We start from the raw sequence: 13,886 nt of genomic DNA on the forward strand, positions 1-13,886 counted from the left end.
AATATGGACAGAATTACAAAATGAGATGAACATATATGCAAATGAAGATATGTCTCAGTATATGACAAGAATCCAGGGTATGTACCACACATTACAGTTATGATAAAGACTAAATATTCAATTCCAAAAAGTTGCACGGGAGTTGAAGCATAGCACCAACCTGCAACTCTTTAAAGCAGCCACATCTTTTCCTGGATTTCAGAGCAACTGCAGAGAGCAGCTGTAATTACTGGGGAAAGACATGGCTGCTTTAATGAATTCATTAGGCTCTCCAAAACACTTCCAAAATTATTTCTGAAGCTCTGCAAAACCTCAATTATTGTGGGATCCATATTGGCAACCAGACTGGTCAGGGGCAATGAGAGTTTCACTCTCATCATCTTTTTTCCATTTTGACTTAACCCCCCCCCTCCCCAAATTGTCCTTTAAGGGGAAAGCAAAAAGGTGCCTTCCAGGTGGAAGTCATATTTTCACCTTGCCTCTTGCAATCTGAGTTATTAAAAATCAAGCTTATTACAGAGCTCTGCTCTTCAATGGGGAGGAGGGGAAGGACTATTTTTTTTTCCTGTGGACATTCCTTCAGGGGTAATTGGATGGGGAATACGTGAGTAGGACCAGAGTAGAAATGAATGGGGATATCCTTTTTCTCTCTAATACCCACTTTTTCTACTACGTCTTTTCATCTCATTTTTTTTTCTTTCTAGTATTCTTTTTTCTGTTCCGACATCTTTCTTTCTCTCTCATTCTGTTTTTCCCTGGTTCTGACATTCTCTTTACTCTTTCCCAAGCAAGAGGCAGCAGGAAATGGACAGAGAGTTCTTACAGAGGGCTTCTGAAAGTTATGCCACAAGTAGTCCTAAGACAACAAGTTATCCACCTACATTAAGGGTCATGCTATTGTATTCCACCCACCATGTAACTGTAACAACCACTTTAGTATCTATAAGCCTCAGCCTTGCACCCCACCATCTGTCTATTGGGATAACATACGTAAAGAGGGACTGTGTGTTTTTATGAGCATTAATTTTATCATTAAGAAACAGAAGGTCAGGAGAAAGCACCATATAAAGAAGACATGACAGATTATCCACCATTATAAAAATTATTTCCCTTATCATCCCCTGGTTGTAATTCAGATCAATCTTCAAAGAAGTGTTTTGTGTCAAAGACTTTCTTGAATCACTTTGTGAAGCAACTTGGCTATTTTGGTTAGAGTGAAACAACCATGTTTCACAGCCAGGCTTGGATGAGTGCAGCTGAAGACAGTGCTGTTCAGTCTTGTCAGGATCACTCACCCACAGCTTTGACACACATTCTGGAGGACACATTGCTTCCCTCCTCCAGCATCACTCATCAAAAGCTTTGGTGAAATTGCATAGGATGCATGGCTTACCTCCAGCAGCACCAACGGCGAACACTATAGAGGAGGTACTATTCACCTCTTATAGCACAGATCACCCCATGCTTTGACAAGCCACGCTGGAGAATACGTCTCTCTACCTTGTCTGCACACTCTTGCAAAACCTAAAGAAACTTCTACCTATGTGCAGGGCCTGCACAGAAGACTCTTTCTAGCTTAGGCAATTAACAGCTAGGAGATGTGGAGAAGTTTCAAGGCAATGCAGACCATCATGGTGCCTCCACAACAAATTTAAGTTGTTTGGCCCAGGCCTATTAATTTCCTTTTGTTAAACAAAAACACTGAAAAAGTCCACACAGATTAAGAAAATATAGCTTGGAGCTGAATGGACCCTTCCTTCCTTTCATGGCCTATGGACAAAGACTTGCTCCAGCCTCATTCACAGAACTTTGTAAGAGATTCAGATAGTGGGCAATGTTCACACAACACACTCAACTACAAACCAGCCAACTACATTTTAGCTTAGTATAAATCTTAGTGTATCATATAAACCCACCATAGCTTATGATTTTGTTGTGTTGTACACCATAAAATTAGGTAAATCATGGTTCAATTTTCCATGGATAAGCATATCATGAGAATACAACCATGTGTTGATAGTTTTGTTCTGCTCACTGCCAACAGCTCAATATACAGCATCTGAATAGGATATACGGTGTATTACTCAATATACCATCCATTCCTAAACAAGGTTCTTTAGAAATATATGCCAGTGCAAGATCATAAGCATGAAGTATGATATTGAGCATATGTATTCAAAAGCCATATTGAGAGCAATGGTACATAATACTAAGCATATTCAGGATTGTGTCCCTGACTTATTGTGATTAGATCCTAAGAAACCCACTCTAGGCAAGAGTTATACCACTTTGATTTCTGGTGAACACCTTTCATCTCCCGCAGTGGCCTGTCAAATAGCAAATATTTCACCACAAATGTATCAAGTCAGCTTCTGATCTATTTACAAAGCAATTTAACCATGATCTAACATAATTGTATTGTTATATTTCTTTAATATATGCCAGGAAATAAAGTTCTCAAAGATCAATGTTATTAAGCCAGCTGTCAGGAAACAAATTCAAACTTTATTAGGTCACTTTCTGAAAACTCCAATCATCTGAACGATTAGAAATCCATTCAACAGATAATTCTAAATTTGGCTAGAGAAAAGTGACCAACTGCATTCCTCTCCATCCTTAGATGGCAGCAAGTCCCACTGAACTTAATAAGGCTTTTGTCTGAGTAGACATTAACAGAATTACACTACAAAACTCTCAGTTGTGTAACATTTGTTCACTCTAATCCTCCCCTTAACAAACAACTGTTGCTGATACGTGTATTTCTGATAACTAAACTGCTGGCTCCAGTTGTTATCTACTGCAATGATTCAAATTTACTAAAAGCAGTAGTGTAGGCCAATTTATAGCAATGATTATAAACATACATTTTGGAGGATACAGCAACCAGTGTGGTATGGTACTCATTAAAACAGGTTAGGATTATATATCTTAAAATTTAAATCCATGCTCAGATAAACTGGGAGCTTATACTACTGTACAACTCCTATGGGATTCACACCATTCTGTGTAAACCAGATTCAGGGTAAACGATCCAGGTGGCAGATTAATGTAATTACAAAGATTTACAAGGAATGTATTCCAAATCCTTCTACTCCTAATTCCATCCAAATGCAATGGCAAACAAAAAGTGAAGGCAGTTTGAGGACAGGAGGGATGTATTGAGAGAGACGCAGGTAACTGAGGTCACGCTAAGCCAAATCCAGACAAACCAATTTATAATATGAGCCTCTTCCACAGTTTTTGGCTTTGCCCCCCTCGCTGCAATAAGTACTTTTGTGATGATTTGCAGGACCTACCAAAAGTCCCCATTTTCTCCTCCTTGTTACAATCAGGGCTCACCTGGTTCTTGGTTTTCATCTTGCCCTGTGAGGTTTTCATGGAAAGGAAAAGGGGGGAAAGCAACCTAATTATGTTGGGAAGCTACTTCTCCATTCACTGGGGAGCAGTTGAAAGAAGAACTATGGAAAACTATTGGTTTCTAGAGGGAGGGAGAAATTCTAGAAATGGGAGACAGGACAAGACAGGAGGGGGGCAACCATCCTGCAATTCCAGAGAAAGCACTGCAACACGATTGCCATTTTTCCACTGCAGCAAGAGCTGAAATGATAAATGTGCAAAATGGCTGGAAACTCCACAATGTCAGGAGACAACGGTAACTCTTAGATGGAAAAGTACAGTGTACAATATGAAATTCAAACCACTGCGTGCATCTCTACTCCATCCATTGTTTTCCCCACATCTATTTTGATCTGAAAATCCCTGCATGCTTGATTTCTGCAAGGTGGCATCCAAATGTGGTGGCTGGGAGTTAGAGACCAAACTGTTCCAAAAGGCAGCATTTTTCTGGTGGCTGGAGATCTATCTTAAGAGCATGAGAAAAACACACCAGCTGATGAGAATTAATATTACACCTTCTGAGAGGAAGTGTGGAAAATAACTGCACCATTGCAGGTACTGATTTAAAAGTGGCACATATGGAACTTAAAAAAAGAACAAGCATATCTGAGACGCCAATATGCAAGAGCTTGGGGATAAACCATGTGCCTTTCTGCTGTACAGAGTACCTGAAATTTGGGGGGGAAAACCTCACAAAATAACTTGTAATACAGGTACACTATTTCACCTATGTGGAATGTAAACAGAATATTAACACATGAAGCTGTCTTTTTATTCAATGATATCCATATTAGCTGAACCAGTTTGAAAGAACAACTCTTTACATTCATCCTACAGATAAAGTAAGAAAGAAATAATACATATACAGAAGGATTTTTTGGCGGGCAGTGCCTTCAAGTCAGTTTTTAACTTCTGATGACTGCCTGGACTAGTCCCTGCAGTTTTCTTGGCAAGGTTTTCAGAAGTTGTTTGCCATTACTTTCTTCCTAGGGCTCAAAGAAAGTGATCGGCCCAAGGTCACCCAGCTGCCTTTGTGGGATTAGAACTCTCAGTCTCCAGTCTGATGCCTAAACCATTACACTAAACTGGCTCTCTACAGAAGGATTTACCACTTGATTAATTAAATGCCATACTGGGCTGTATCTCCTGGTATTCCCAGAAAGCCCAACCTTTGGGGAATGATGGTCTAGCTTATGTATTTGCAAGTTGCCATATGTATAAACAGTATCTCCAAATGAAGCCAGTAGCCAGAAAAGCATTCATGGAACAGCACAGTACAATTTGATTTCATTTTTTTAAAGACATGGATAATTAGGTTTCAGAAAGCTCAGGAATGAAAACTGTCTTTTGTTAGGACAATACCCTCAGGACTACTGAAGTTCATCTACTTTTGTATCCCACTTACCAAGAAACTGACATGCTTTTCTTTATGTCTATGTTATATCTAAATTTTCTAATTTAAAAAAATGGAAAATTATTGGTGTTTTCTTGCTTATCTCAATAACCCTGCAGCAAGACAAACATTTTGATAAAACCTAATTTTAATGTCTCTAGCTGCATTCACACATTGTCAAATCATAGTGTGGTTTGATTTTTTGGCTTAGCAATATATGAACCCACCCACTGTCATTTGTGAACAGCAGTTTAGGGTGGAACCCCATTTTTGCAGCTCCCAGATCCCCCCCAAGAGTGTGCCATTACCTTTTGATTTTTTAAAAACATTAAAACTGGTGTGTTAATTGTCCAGCAGGCTTAACACATCTCTTCTGAGTGATTCTCTCCCCAAAATTTCAAAATAAAAAGGACCACAAAAAGGCCCTCAGAGACTTCACCATGTCCCCATTACAGCACCTTCAGGGCTTGAAAGCTTAGTTTTAAAAGAAATGCACAGCATCTTCAATTCCCTAGTTTAATTAACCAGGGTTCTGGTTAAAGCCAACCATAGCTTATTTCATTTCCTGCCAACTATGTGGCTTTCACAATCTCACGGTCAACCATTTCTCTGCCCTGTTTTGTTTTTTGCAACTTCATGCCTGATGAAAATCTTGAAATTCTTCTTATTCTTGTAATCTTTGAGTTAGCCTACTAAAGTTCTGATCCTAATGTGGATTTTGGATTTACTTTTAATGGTTTTCTTTTTAAACACAGTTGTTTGATTTTACTATCATTATAGAAAAACTATGAATGTTTCCTTTTCCTGGATCTGCTAAAGAATTCATATTAGACTAACATGAATCATGCACATGTGACAAGAGAAGCTGCTCTTTCCGCAGCCTAATCAGAAAAACCTGAATAGGAACTCTACAACCTGTAAGTTGTTGTTTGATGAATAGGGACATTAACTCTTTTGCACATCATTAAACCTAAGATAATTGAAATGCCAATGGTGGGGGAGTGTAAATAAAAAAAGTTATGCAGTTGAGTCCTGAGCAGGTAGAAAACAAAGTCAGAGACACATCTTATCTAATGCATTATCAGAAGTGCAAAAACCCTAGTTTTAACTATGATTTAGAAAAACATTGGTTTCATATATTGGTAAGAACTGTCATTATCCACAGATAATCAGTTACTGATTTGTTTCCCTTATATATGTATGTATGTATTGGATTTATAAATCAAACTCCATCAATCAGATGTTTCAATTACATACAATAAAATATAGTTAAAACCTCTCATAAAACATACTATTTTAGTTTGTTTTAGTAGCAAAAACAAAAAAGGAAGTAAACTTTATACGCTCAAAACAAAAAGTTCTTTGGATGGCTTATAAAATAAATGCAACATTAAAATATACTCATAATAAATACTGTGGACTAACTCTTTTTGCTTTAAGCACAACTTCACTCATGCCTCTTGGAAGGACAGAGATGTGCTTCAAAAAGACATTCTGCACTGCACTGGTATTCAGAACCATCAAGCAAGACCAGGACCTACATTTAAATAAACTCTTATTTTATAAATAAACATAAATAAAAACACGTATTATATTCTTAAATGATCAAACCTTTTTCTATTGCTTATCTCTGAAAGAAATCAGATTCTCTTCTGACTTGAAATATGAGTGAGCCCCTTTCACTAACAAAGTATAAGATAAAGATAAACATTCCCTTGAATCCAGCTTGAGTCTTTCCAACTATCTGAAGACCTCCATGCAGATTTCTGGGCAGGATTGCAGAAGTAGTTAGCCACTGCTCTCTTCCGAGATGTTTTTTTCAACTTCCCATAGTAGCTTACACATCTTGGTTTTACAGTTGGTTTCCCATCCAAGTAGTAACCTGTTTAGCATTTTTGGAATCAGCCAAGGTCAGCAAGATCCTACCACCTGCTACAGTTACTTGTCTCCAAATGTTTGTAACTCGAGGTACTGTATACTATACATGCAAAACCACTCATTAAAAAATGACAGCTGTGAAACATTAATTAGCACCTCCCTCCACAAATTGTACTTCTATCCAAGACAAATTTGGAATTAATCTGAAAATCTTCAAATTATATTTTGACTTTCTTCAAAATTCTCACTTTATGCATGAATTTGCAGCACAGCAGCATGGGCCAAATATTAAACTTGACCAGCCTAGATTTTGTAAGGCACACTGCAGTAAAAAATGCTGTACTGGTCTTGATTCATTCCAATCTATTCATTTTACAATATGAGAGTCTTTAGCTACAGATATTTTTACTATAAAAAAAGACCAATTTCAATACCCTTGTGCTTTTTATACATGAAACCCCAGCTGAGCATTTTGGTTGCTTTGCTTAGATTTCTATCAAACCAGAATTGTTTACAACCTCTTTCTTAACTCATATGTTTTAAGTGAGACATATACATATAATGCATTTTTAAAATTCCCTTTTTCTTCCCTGAGTTCTTACCAGCCCACTCTTGCAGAATATTACCTCAATGATGGAAGCCTCAACTTTGAACATAATACTCTGTATTCACTGAACCTGATTTATATATTCTTCTGCATTATTATGAATGCAGTATGAGCAGTATAATTTAATTTCTGCCCTAAAGCTTCCTCTTTAAGAAAAGGAGGGGGAGAGAAGATTCATATACAAAACTACAATTAATATTCCCCTAAACAGGTCACAATTTTGGATTATTAGAAAAAGCAAGCAGGCTACCCTTTGCCAGCAAATAACTTCTCATAATGCTGGTTTATGGAGATAAAGACAGTTCTTGCAATGAAAAGCTTAAAACAGGCTTTTTGAGTAAGGGAAACTAAATTAAATTATGGAATAATGGTCAGTCTGAAGTCTTCTTGGAAATGTTGTCTTAAAAAAACACACACCCAAAGATGTGTTTTTACAAGGACAAACATCCCAGTGCAGTGAAGGATCTTTTCCCACACCAATTCAGCAGACCTCCTCCCCCACCACGATTACTCTCCAAATCCAGATTGTATATAAATATATACATATGTACCCAACATGCATTTTAAGCACAAATAATCTATTTCACTCAATGGCACGAGCATTATCACTCACATCATCGGCAATATCCAGCAAGTGCTTGTGACACTCTGCTGGCAGAAGCACGAACCATGTAAGTGTTAACGGCTCTTTGGAAGAAGAATGTACTTTGGGCTACAAAGTGTGGCTCATTCCACATCCAGGGGTTACTGGGAAGGGAATGATACCTCAGCCAAAGCAGAATATTTTTGGTCTGTGCACAAACCAGCAGGTATTGGCTGAGTGTTTGAAGTGCATTATGTAGAACTTCTGTACCACAGCTGGCTTAATCTCTTCTTATTCAACATATTTTGTGTTTCAGGTTCTTTTTTTTTTTTTACAGCAATTTCTCATTCATCCACACAACAATCTTGAACAAGAAGCTACTGTGCCTGCTACACTTTGAGTGGGAAAATGAGTCTGAAAAAAGAGGTTAGGCCATCTGCAGAGCCAATGATGAGCAATCCAGGAATGCAGGTGTCCTCAAGTCCAGGCATTTTACCCACTGAGCTTGGCTATTTCACTTAAAAATATTTCTGGTACCTTTCTGCAATGCCAGCCATTCTTTCAAATTAACTGAAAATGTCTTGCCTTTTTTTGAAGAAAGTTATAAATGTATTAACAAACCCTAACTTGTAATTAAAAAATAATAATGAATTGACAGGGCAGTCCCGGAAAATTTACATTGTGAAGAAATACCTGCAGGACTTAGAATTACCAGTACAAAATCAATCAAAGAGCAAGTTTCCAAAGTCAAAAGAGGAAAGGAAGATTATTTTGTTTTTAATTTACCTTATATTTTAACTTTCCCATTAGAAAAATTGTAAAAATAAGAAGTGTTGGTGGTTGAATCAATCTACAAATACAGTATTCTGCAGCTGTACTCCAAAAAGAATTAGAGCAACAGGAACATTTGCAAAAAATACATGAGATCTTATCCATTTTCTGGTGGATCTTATCAGCGCTGAACTTAAATGCCTGTACTGATGCATAGACTGTTTTATGTTATAATCACTGTATTTTTATGCCTTTGCGATAAATCTTATGTAACACATTCCTGTTTAATATGGAACAGCATGTACACTGTTGTGTCAATCTAGGCACTTTTCTTTTTGTCCAGAGAAAACATTGCCCCCTGAGGACTTTTTTAAACTATAGAAGTAAAAAATCTTGATTAGGACAGCCAGAGTATTATGCTTTATAGTCTCCAATTATCTTTTTCCAGTCTACATTCAACTGTCTTTCAACTAGCACAGGCTTTCAGATAACTGGTGATCAATTCTGGCAAAATAGAAATGCCTATTCTGGCTTAGCGTTTAGTGTACGTATCTATTAAGGGGTACCATCTATACCATAAAAAGACAAGACCAGTGAACATTACACCTCTGCCTTCATAATCAGCTTCTTAGAAGCATCCATACTGCCTTTATGATGTTGTAGGATTGCATTACACCAACCACTTGTGCTCCTTCTTTGTCCAAGAAAATCAAATGCATCTACCCTGATTATTTGCCTAGGTAAAGAAAACAAAAATAGGTTGGGAATAAAACAGAGTCTGGCTAAACAAAAGAGAGAGTCTAGCATTAGGTGCACCATTCCCATATTTCTTTAGATGCTGAATATAGTAGCACAAGGGCTAGAACGTTTCTCCAAATTATAAGCCGGGAAGCATTCCTACATCCTGCCTTGAGGACAGGGGTGCAGTCTGTAACTAGCAAATTACAGCAGGCAAAATGCTTTCCGCCTCTGTCTTTCTTTTCAGTGATGCTGAACGAGGAATTATATAACCTGAAATTAGTTCAGGTGCCTGCAGACCAGATGCATCGCCATCAGCCCACAAAACAAAAGCCTACACCTTCGATATCCCTTTCCTTCTGCATACTTTGTTGTTTCTGAAGAAAGCGGAGGGGGGAACATGCCAAAGGAAGAAACCCTGAAAGGGAGGGAGGCAGGGAGGGGGAGAACCACTTACCGCCTCAGAGTCTTCAAATCCATGCAGGTACAAATTGTCATACATGGAGGTCTAATAATCCAAAGAGCCCCTTTTTCAAGGCAAAAAGTAAAACCCTGGCAGCAAACACAGCTGTGACTGAAAAGGCAGGGAAAGGCCCAGCCGGAGCAGCTCGGTCTGCCTTGTCAGTTGTGCTCGTGTGGCTTCCCCCCCCACCCCCCGGCCACGATGCTTTTCATTCACATCCTAGGCGGAGAGGTCATCCTGAGAGGCAACCCAGCGCTGGCATTTTATCTGCCTCTCTGAGACCCAGCAGGAAAGCAAAACCGTTTTCCCCAACCAAAGGCTGATGACAGAGGCAGGAGACAAAACCCTGATTGGCTCCGTCGCTGTGCCTCGTCAACTCACAGACGTCCTCCGTGCGAGGGGATGACAAACATGAGGACTTGTCTCTTCGGAACAGGCATGTGTAGGATCTTGCCTGCAGCTGCTAATAATGATGAAAACAACAATAACACCACCTCGTAATTAATAAGGAAGTTAGGTTGAGAGTGGATAACTGGCCAGCTTTAATGAAGTATGCGGTGACGATTTTCCCATGAGGAAGAGACTTAATTACCATTCTCATCGTTGAGGAAAAAGAGTTCACTTCTTTTCCGAATTTGCTTCATCTGCTTATTTTGAACCGTCTGAGCAATAAAAAAACACCCTTTCCTCAGGATGCAAATTATATTTCAGCCAAAACTCTTAAAACTATTTAACCGACAACAGAAGTATGCAGGGAAACCAAAATTCATTTACAAGACAGTCCACTGCCACTGACCCAGTTTGAATAGCACGCTAAGCTAGCAATCCTAGCTAAATAGCCAGGATATAAACATGCAGCCCATTCACACTTTGCCCAAGCAGAAAAATAGAGAGGCACTGTGGTGTAGTTGTTAAGGGGTTAGGCCTAGACTTGTAAGCCCCAAGTTCAAGTACACTTTCAGCCATGGAAACTCACCCTCAGCCCAACTTATTTCAAAAAGTTTTTGATGTGAGGATAAAATGAAGGGAGATTCCTTTAGAAGTTGCCTTCCACTTTTGGAGAACAGACAGAATACAAAGCTAAATAAATAAATAATAGTGAGCTAGTGGCGTTTGTGGACTTTCCGAATCAGAAGATGCCAGTTCTGTCTTTTCTGACAACAAAGGCATCATCCCGGGAACTCGCAGAATTCTGGCGATAAGGCAGGCCCGTCCACCATAAAAGCTAGAAATCCGCCTAGAAATCAGTATGTGTCACTTATGATACGTGATCAAAGAACTGTGGTCACGTATTTCCAAAAAAGCCAGGATTTATAAGGCAACTTCGGCCCTTGGCTTTCTGATCCTGACTTTTAGGGAGTGATTAAGTTTATTTCCGAAATGACCTATACTGTCATGGCCAAATAGTCATTATCCACGCTGGACCCCAATTTAAATCTCAAACCAACCTTGACAGTCAGAATAAGCACCAACTGCCCGATACAAATGGCAAAGTGGTCTATATTTTCTCAAGGTGCAACATAATCCAACAGATATGCTTGCTTGGATGTAAGTTTGACTGCTTAAAGCGGAGGCAGGATTTTCACGTTACTAATGTGAGGCTTAGATAGAAACTAAAGAGACCTAGAATGGATCATGGCAGAACTTTTGCTCACTTGCTGGAAAAATATCCTGCAACTGATAAGCTCCTGTTTGTTGGCATACTCTTATTTTAATAATTAAAGGAACCTAGTAAGGGTGTGCTCTTGTTCTGGTGCTGTTTTTAATTTGCATTTCAACAAGAACGAACCCTGTCACGCATTGCGTTTAAGCAAGTTAAATCCCTGCCATCCTCCTGCATTATCAGAGGTTAAGATGCCATTTCTCCTTATAAGGACTATGCAGTATGGTGTTCAGAAAACAAAGCAGGGCTGAGGCATGCCTTTGAAACAGCCTCTTTGTTAATAAGAACTATTAAATATAAATTATGATAAAACAAAGATTTCATTCTTTTTCAAAAAATGTCACAAAAGACAGATGGGTCTTGGATGAGGATCCATTACAGAAAGTGGGGACATTTAAGTACTTTGATATCACATTTCAGTCTTCTTTATCTTGATCAGCTTACAAGCTTTTTTCCCCCCCCCTCCCTTTACAGAATATACCGAGCAATGCCAGGACTATTTAATTTTTAATTTTAATCCCTCCTCCCAAGAGAATAGACTGTTTTTGTTTTTAATTTTACTGCATTTCAGGTCTCTCATAAAAAAAAAAAAAAAAAATCCTTGCAGCATTCTTAAAGTTACGTCTGATATTGCATGCATTAAAATATAATTAATAAATATATTTTTCTTAATACTGATATTATTTTTTTAAATTCCCATTACACTTTCTATATTCTAAATGTTTATTCCCACAATTATATGAATCAAACGTTTGGTGGGAGCGGGAGATTTTAGGGCCTATACATTATTAAGAAACTTGCTGTTTCTCCTAATACAGACAGTGCAATATATTCCTCTGAGTAAGCATAGGCACAGAGGGATAAATTAAAAGGGCTGGAGCGACACGCAGAGTAACACAAAGTACTGGGGAAGGACATTGGGGATAAAGTTTCCCCCAAGTTTTTAAAATATGATTTAGAAACAGCTATTGTGATACTTGTAATATACCACTTGGGTCTGTAAGCCCTGATTATGAGGCATAGGTTTCATGGAATTACTCCACTCTGATGCTACTTTATTATGCAATATTGTGAATCTTTATTATTTATATTCCTGTCTGTAATAATCAAGGTAACTAAAATGTCTCAGAATCTTGAAAATCATACCTTTGAATTCCAGACCTCCAAAAAATAGGTACAAGTATAAAACATGACCCCCCAGCTTTCAGGGCAGATCTGAGATGACCAGATACCACGGGATGCAATCCAATGATTGAGCTTGCCCAATTTGGAGGCATCCACCTCCTTTTTGCTTCATCACTTTTTTCTATATCTTCGAGGAGTGGGCGGGGGCGTAGGTAGGGACAGGTTTTCAGCTTGCCATAGGACTGAAGGAGAATGCCACACAGGGGCTTAATGCATTTATTCCTGACGCTCTTGTTTGTTGAAAAAAAGAAAAAAATCCTGACACCAAATGTTTGAGTTTGTTACTTAATTCAGGCAGCGTAATCGGTGGGGATTGGATCACAGAAATAAGGCCAGGCCTGGGGGCTACATATCCCTGCTTTACACATAAGATGTGTAATTTTGACCTAAAATGTTATCTGGGTATTATAGTTTGTACACTACGTTTCTACCTAGTAAGCAAGCCATGGCTTAGCCCATTGTATAAACCAGGTCAATGTATCAGGAGGCATTACAGTTGCTCCTACTTACAGCAGTCTGGAGGTGCAAAACAATGAATCACTAAGAGAAATACAACTAACGTCATTCTCCTCTGAGTAATTCTGTTCTAGATCATACTAATCATCACATTCGTGGGCATCTTAAGCTAACACAGTGAAATTACTTAGCAAGAAATTTATAGTTAGGTATTAAAACTGGATCTCAGCATCCCTCCATCAAAGAGAAATTAATCTGAACTGGAAGATGTGAGCTTATTCCTTCAATTCAACTCTTAACAGACATATTAAAAAGTGGGGAAGTAGGAGCAGGATACACCGAACTACAGATCACCTAATCTGATATTTGTATTTGAAAAGATTCCAAACCAGATAACAAAGTAATTGATTGATAAACCCTTGGCAATAATGCAATAATTACTTAAAAATCAACATGGATTTGTCAAGAACAAGTCTTTCCAGACTAACCTTACTCATGTTTTATTGGATAACTACCTTAGTAATTACTGGGAAAGCTGCAGACATATCCTGATCTTAGCAAAGCATTTGACAGAGTACCCACTGGCATTCTGGTTAACACGTTTGTTATGTGTGGGTTAGATGGCATGACAATTAAGTGGATACATAACTGACTTGAAAATCATACTCAGAGGGCTCATCAATGGCTCCTCACCAAACCATGGGAAGGTTCAATCATGAGTCTTGTACTTCTCAATGTTTTCCTTGATTTGCA

The 13,886-nt window shown here is 38.4% G+C and overlaps 1 protein-coding gene across 2 annotated transcripts in view; it reads right to left on the reverse strand.

The window, feature by feature from the left end:
• CACNB4 (calcium voltage-gated channel auxiliary subunit beta 4) overlaps nt 1–10,118 on the reverse strand; it is a 99,636-nt gene extending 89,518 nt beyond the window's left edge. The window contains exon 1 of one of the 2 annotated variants that reach the window (XR_003084622.2): nt 9,824–10,117. Coding sequence is in view for 1 of the 2 variants with exons in the window: in XM_025166158.2 (XP_025021926.1) it covers nt 9,824–9,868 (45 nt within the window). In the remaining variant the exon portion in view is untranslated. Of the gene's footprint in view, nt 1–9,823 lie in introns of both variants that reach the window. The other variant, XM_025166158.2, reaches the window with a different exon arrangement.
• Between the last annotated feature and the right edge of the window lie 3,768 nt (nt 10,119–13,886).

This window comes from Python bivittatus, unplaced genomic scaffold, assembly GCF_059951505.1.
Source record: "Python bivittatus isolate LINGU-HERP-01145 unplaced genomic scaffold, Pbiv_v1 ctg000480_np1212, whole genome shotgun sequence".
Lineage (NCBI taxonomy): Eukaryota > Metazoa > Chordata > Lepidosauria > Squamata > Pythonidae > Python > Python bivittatus.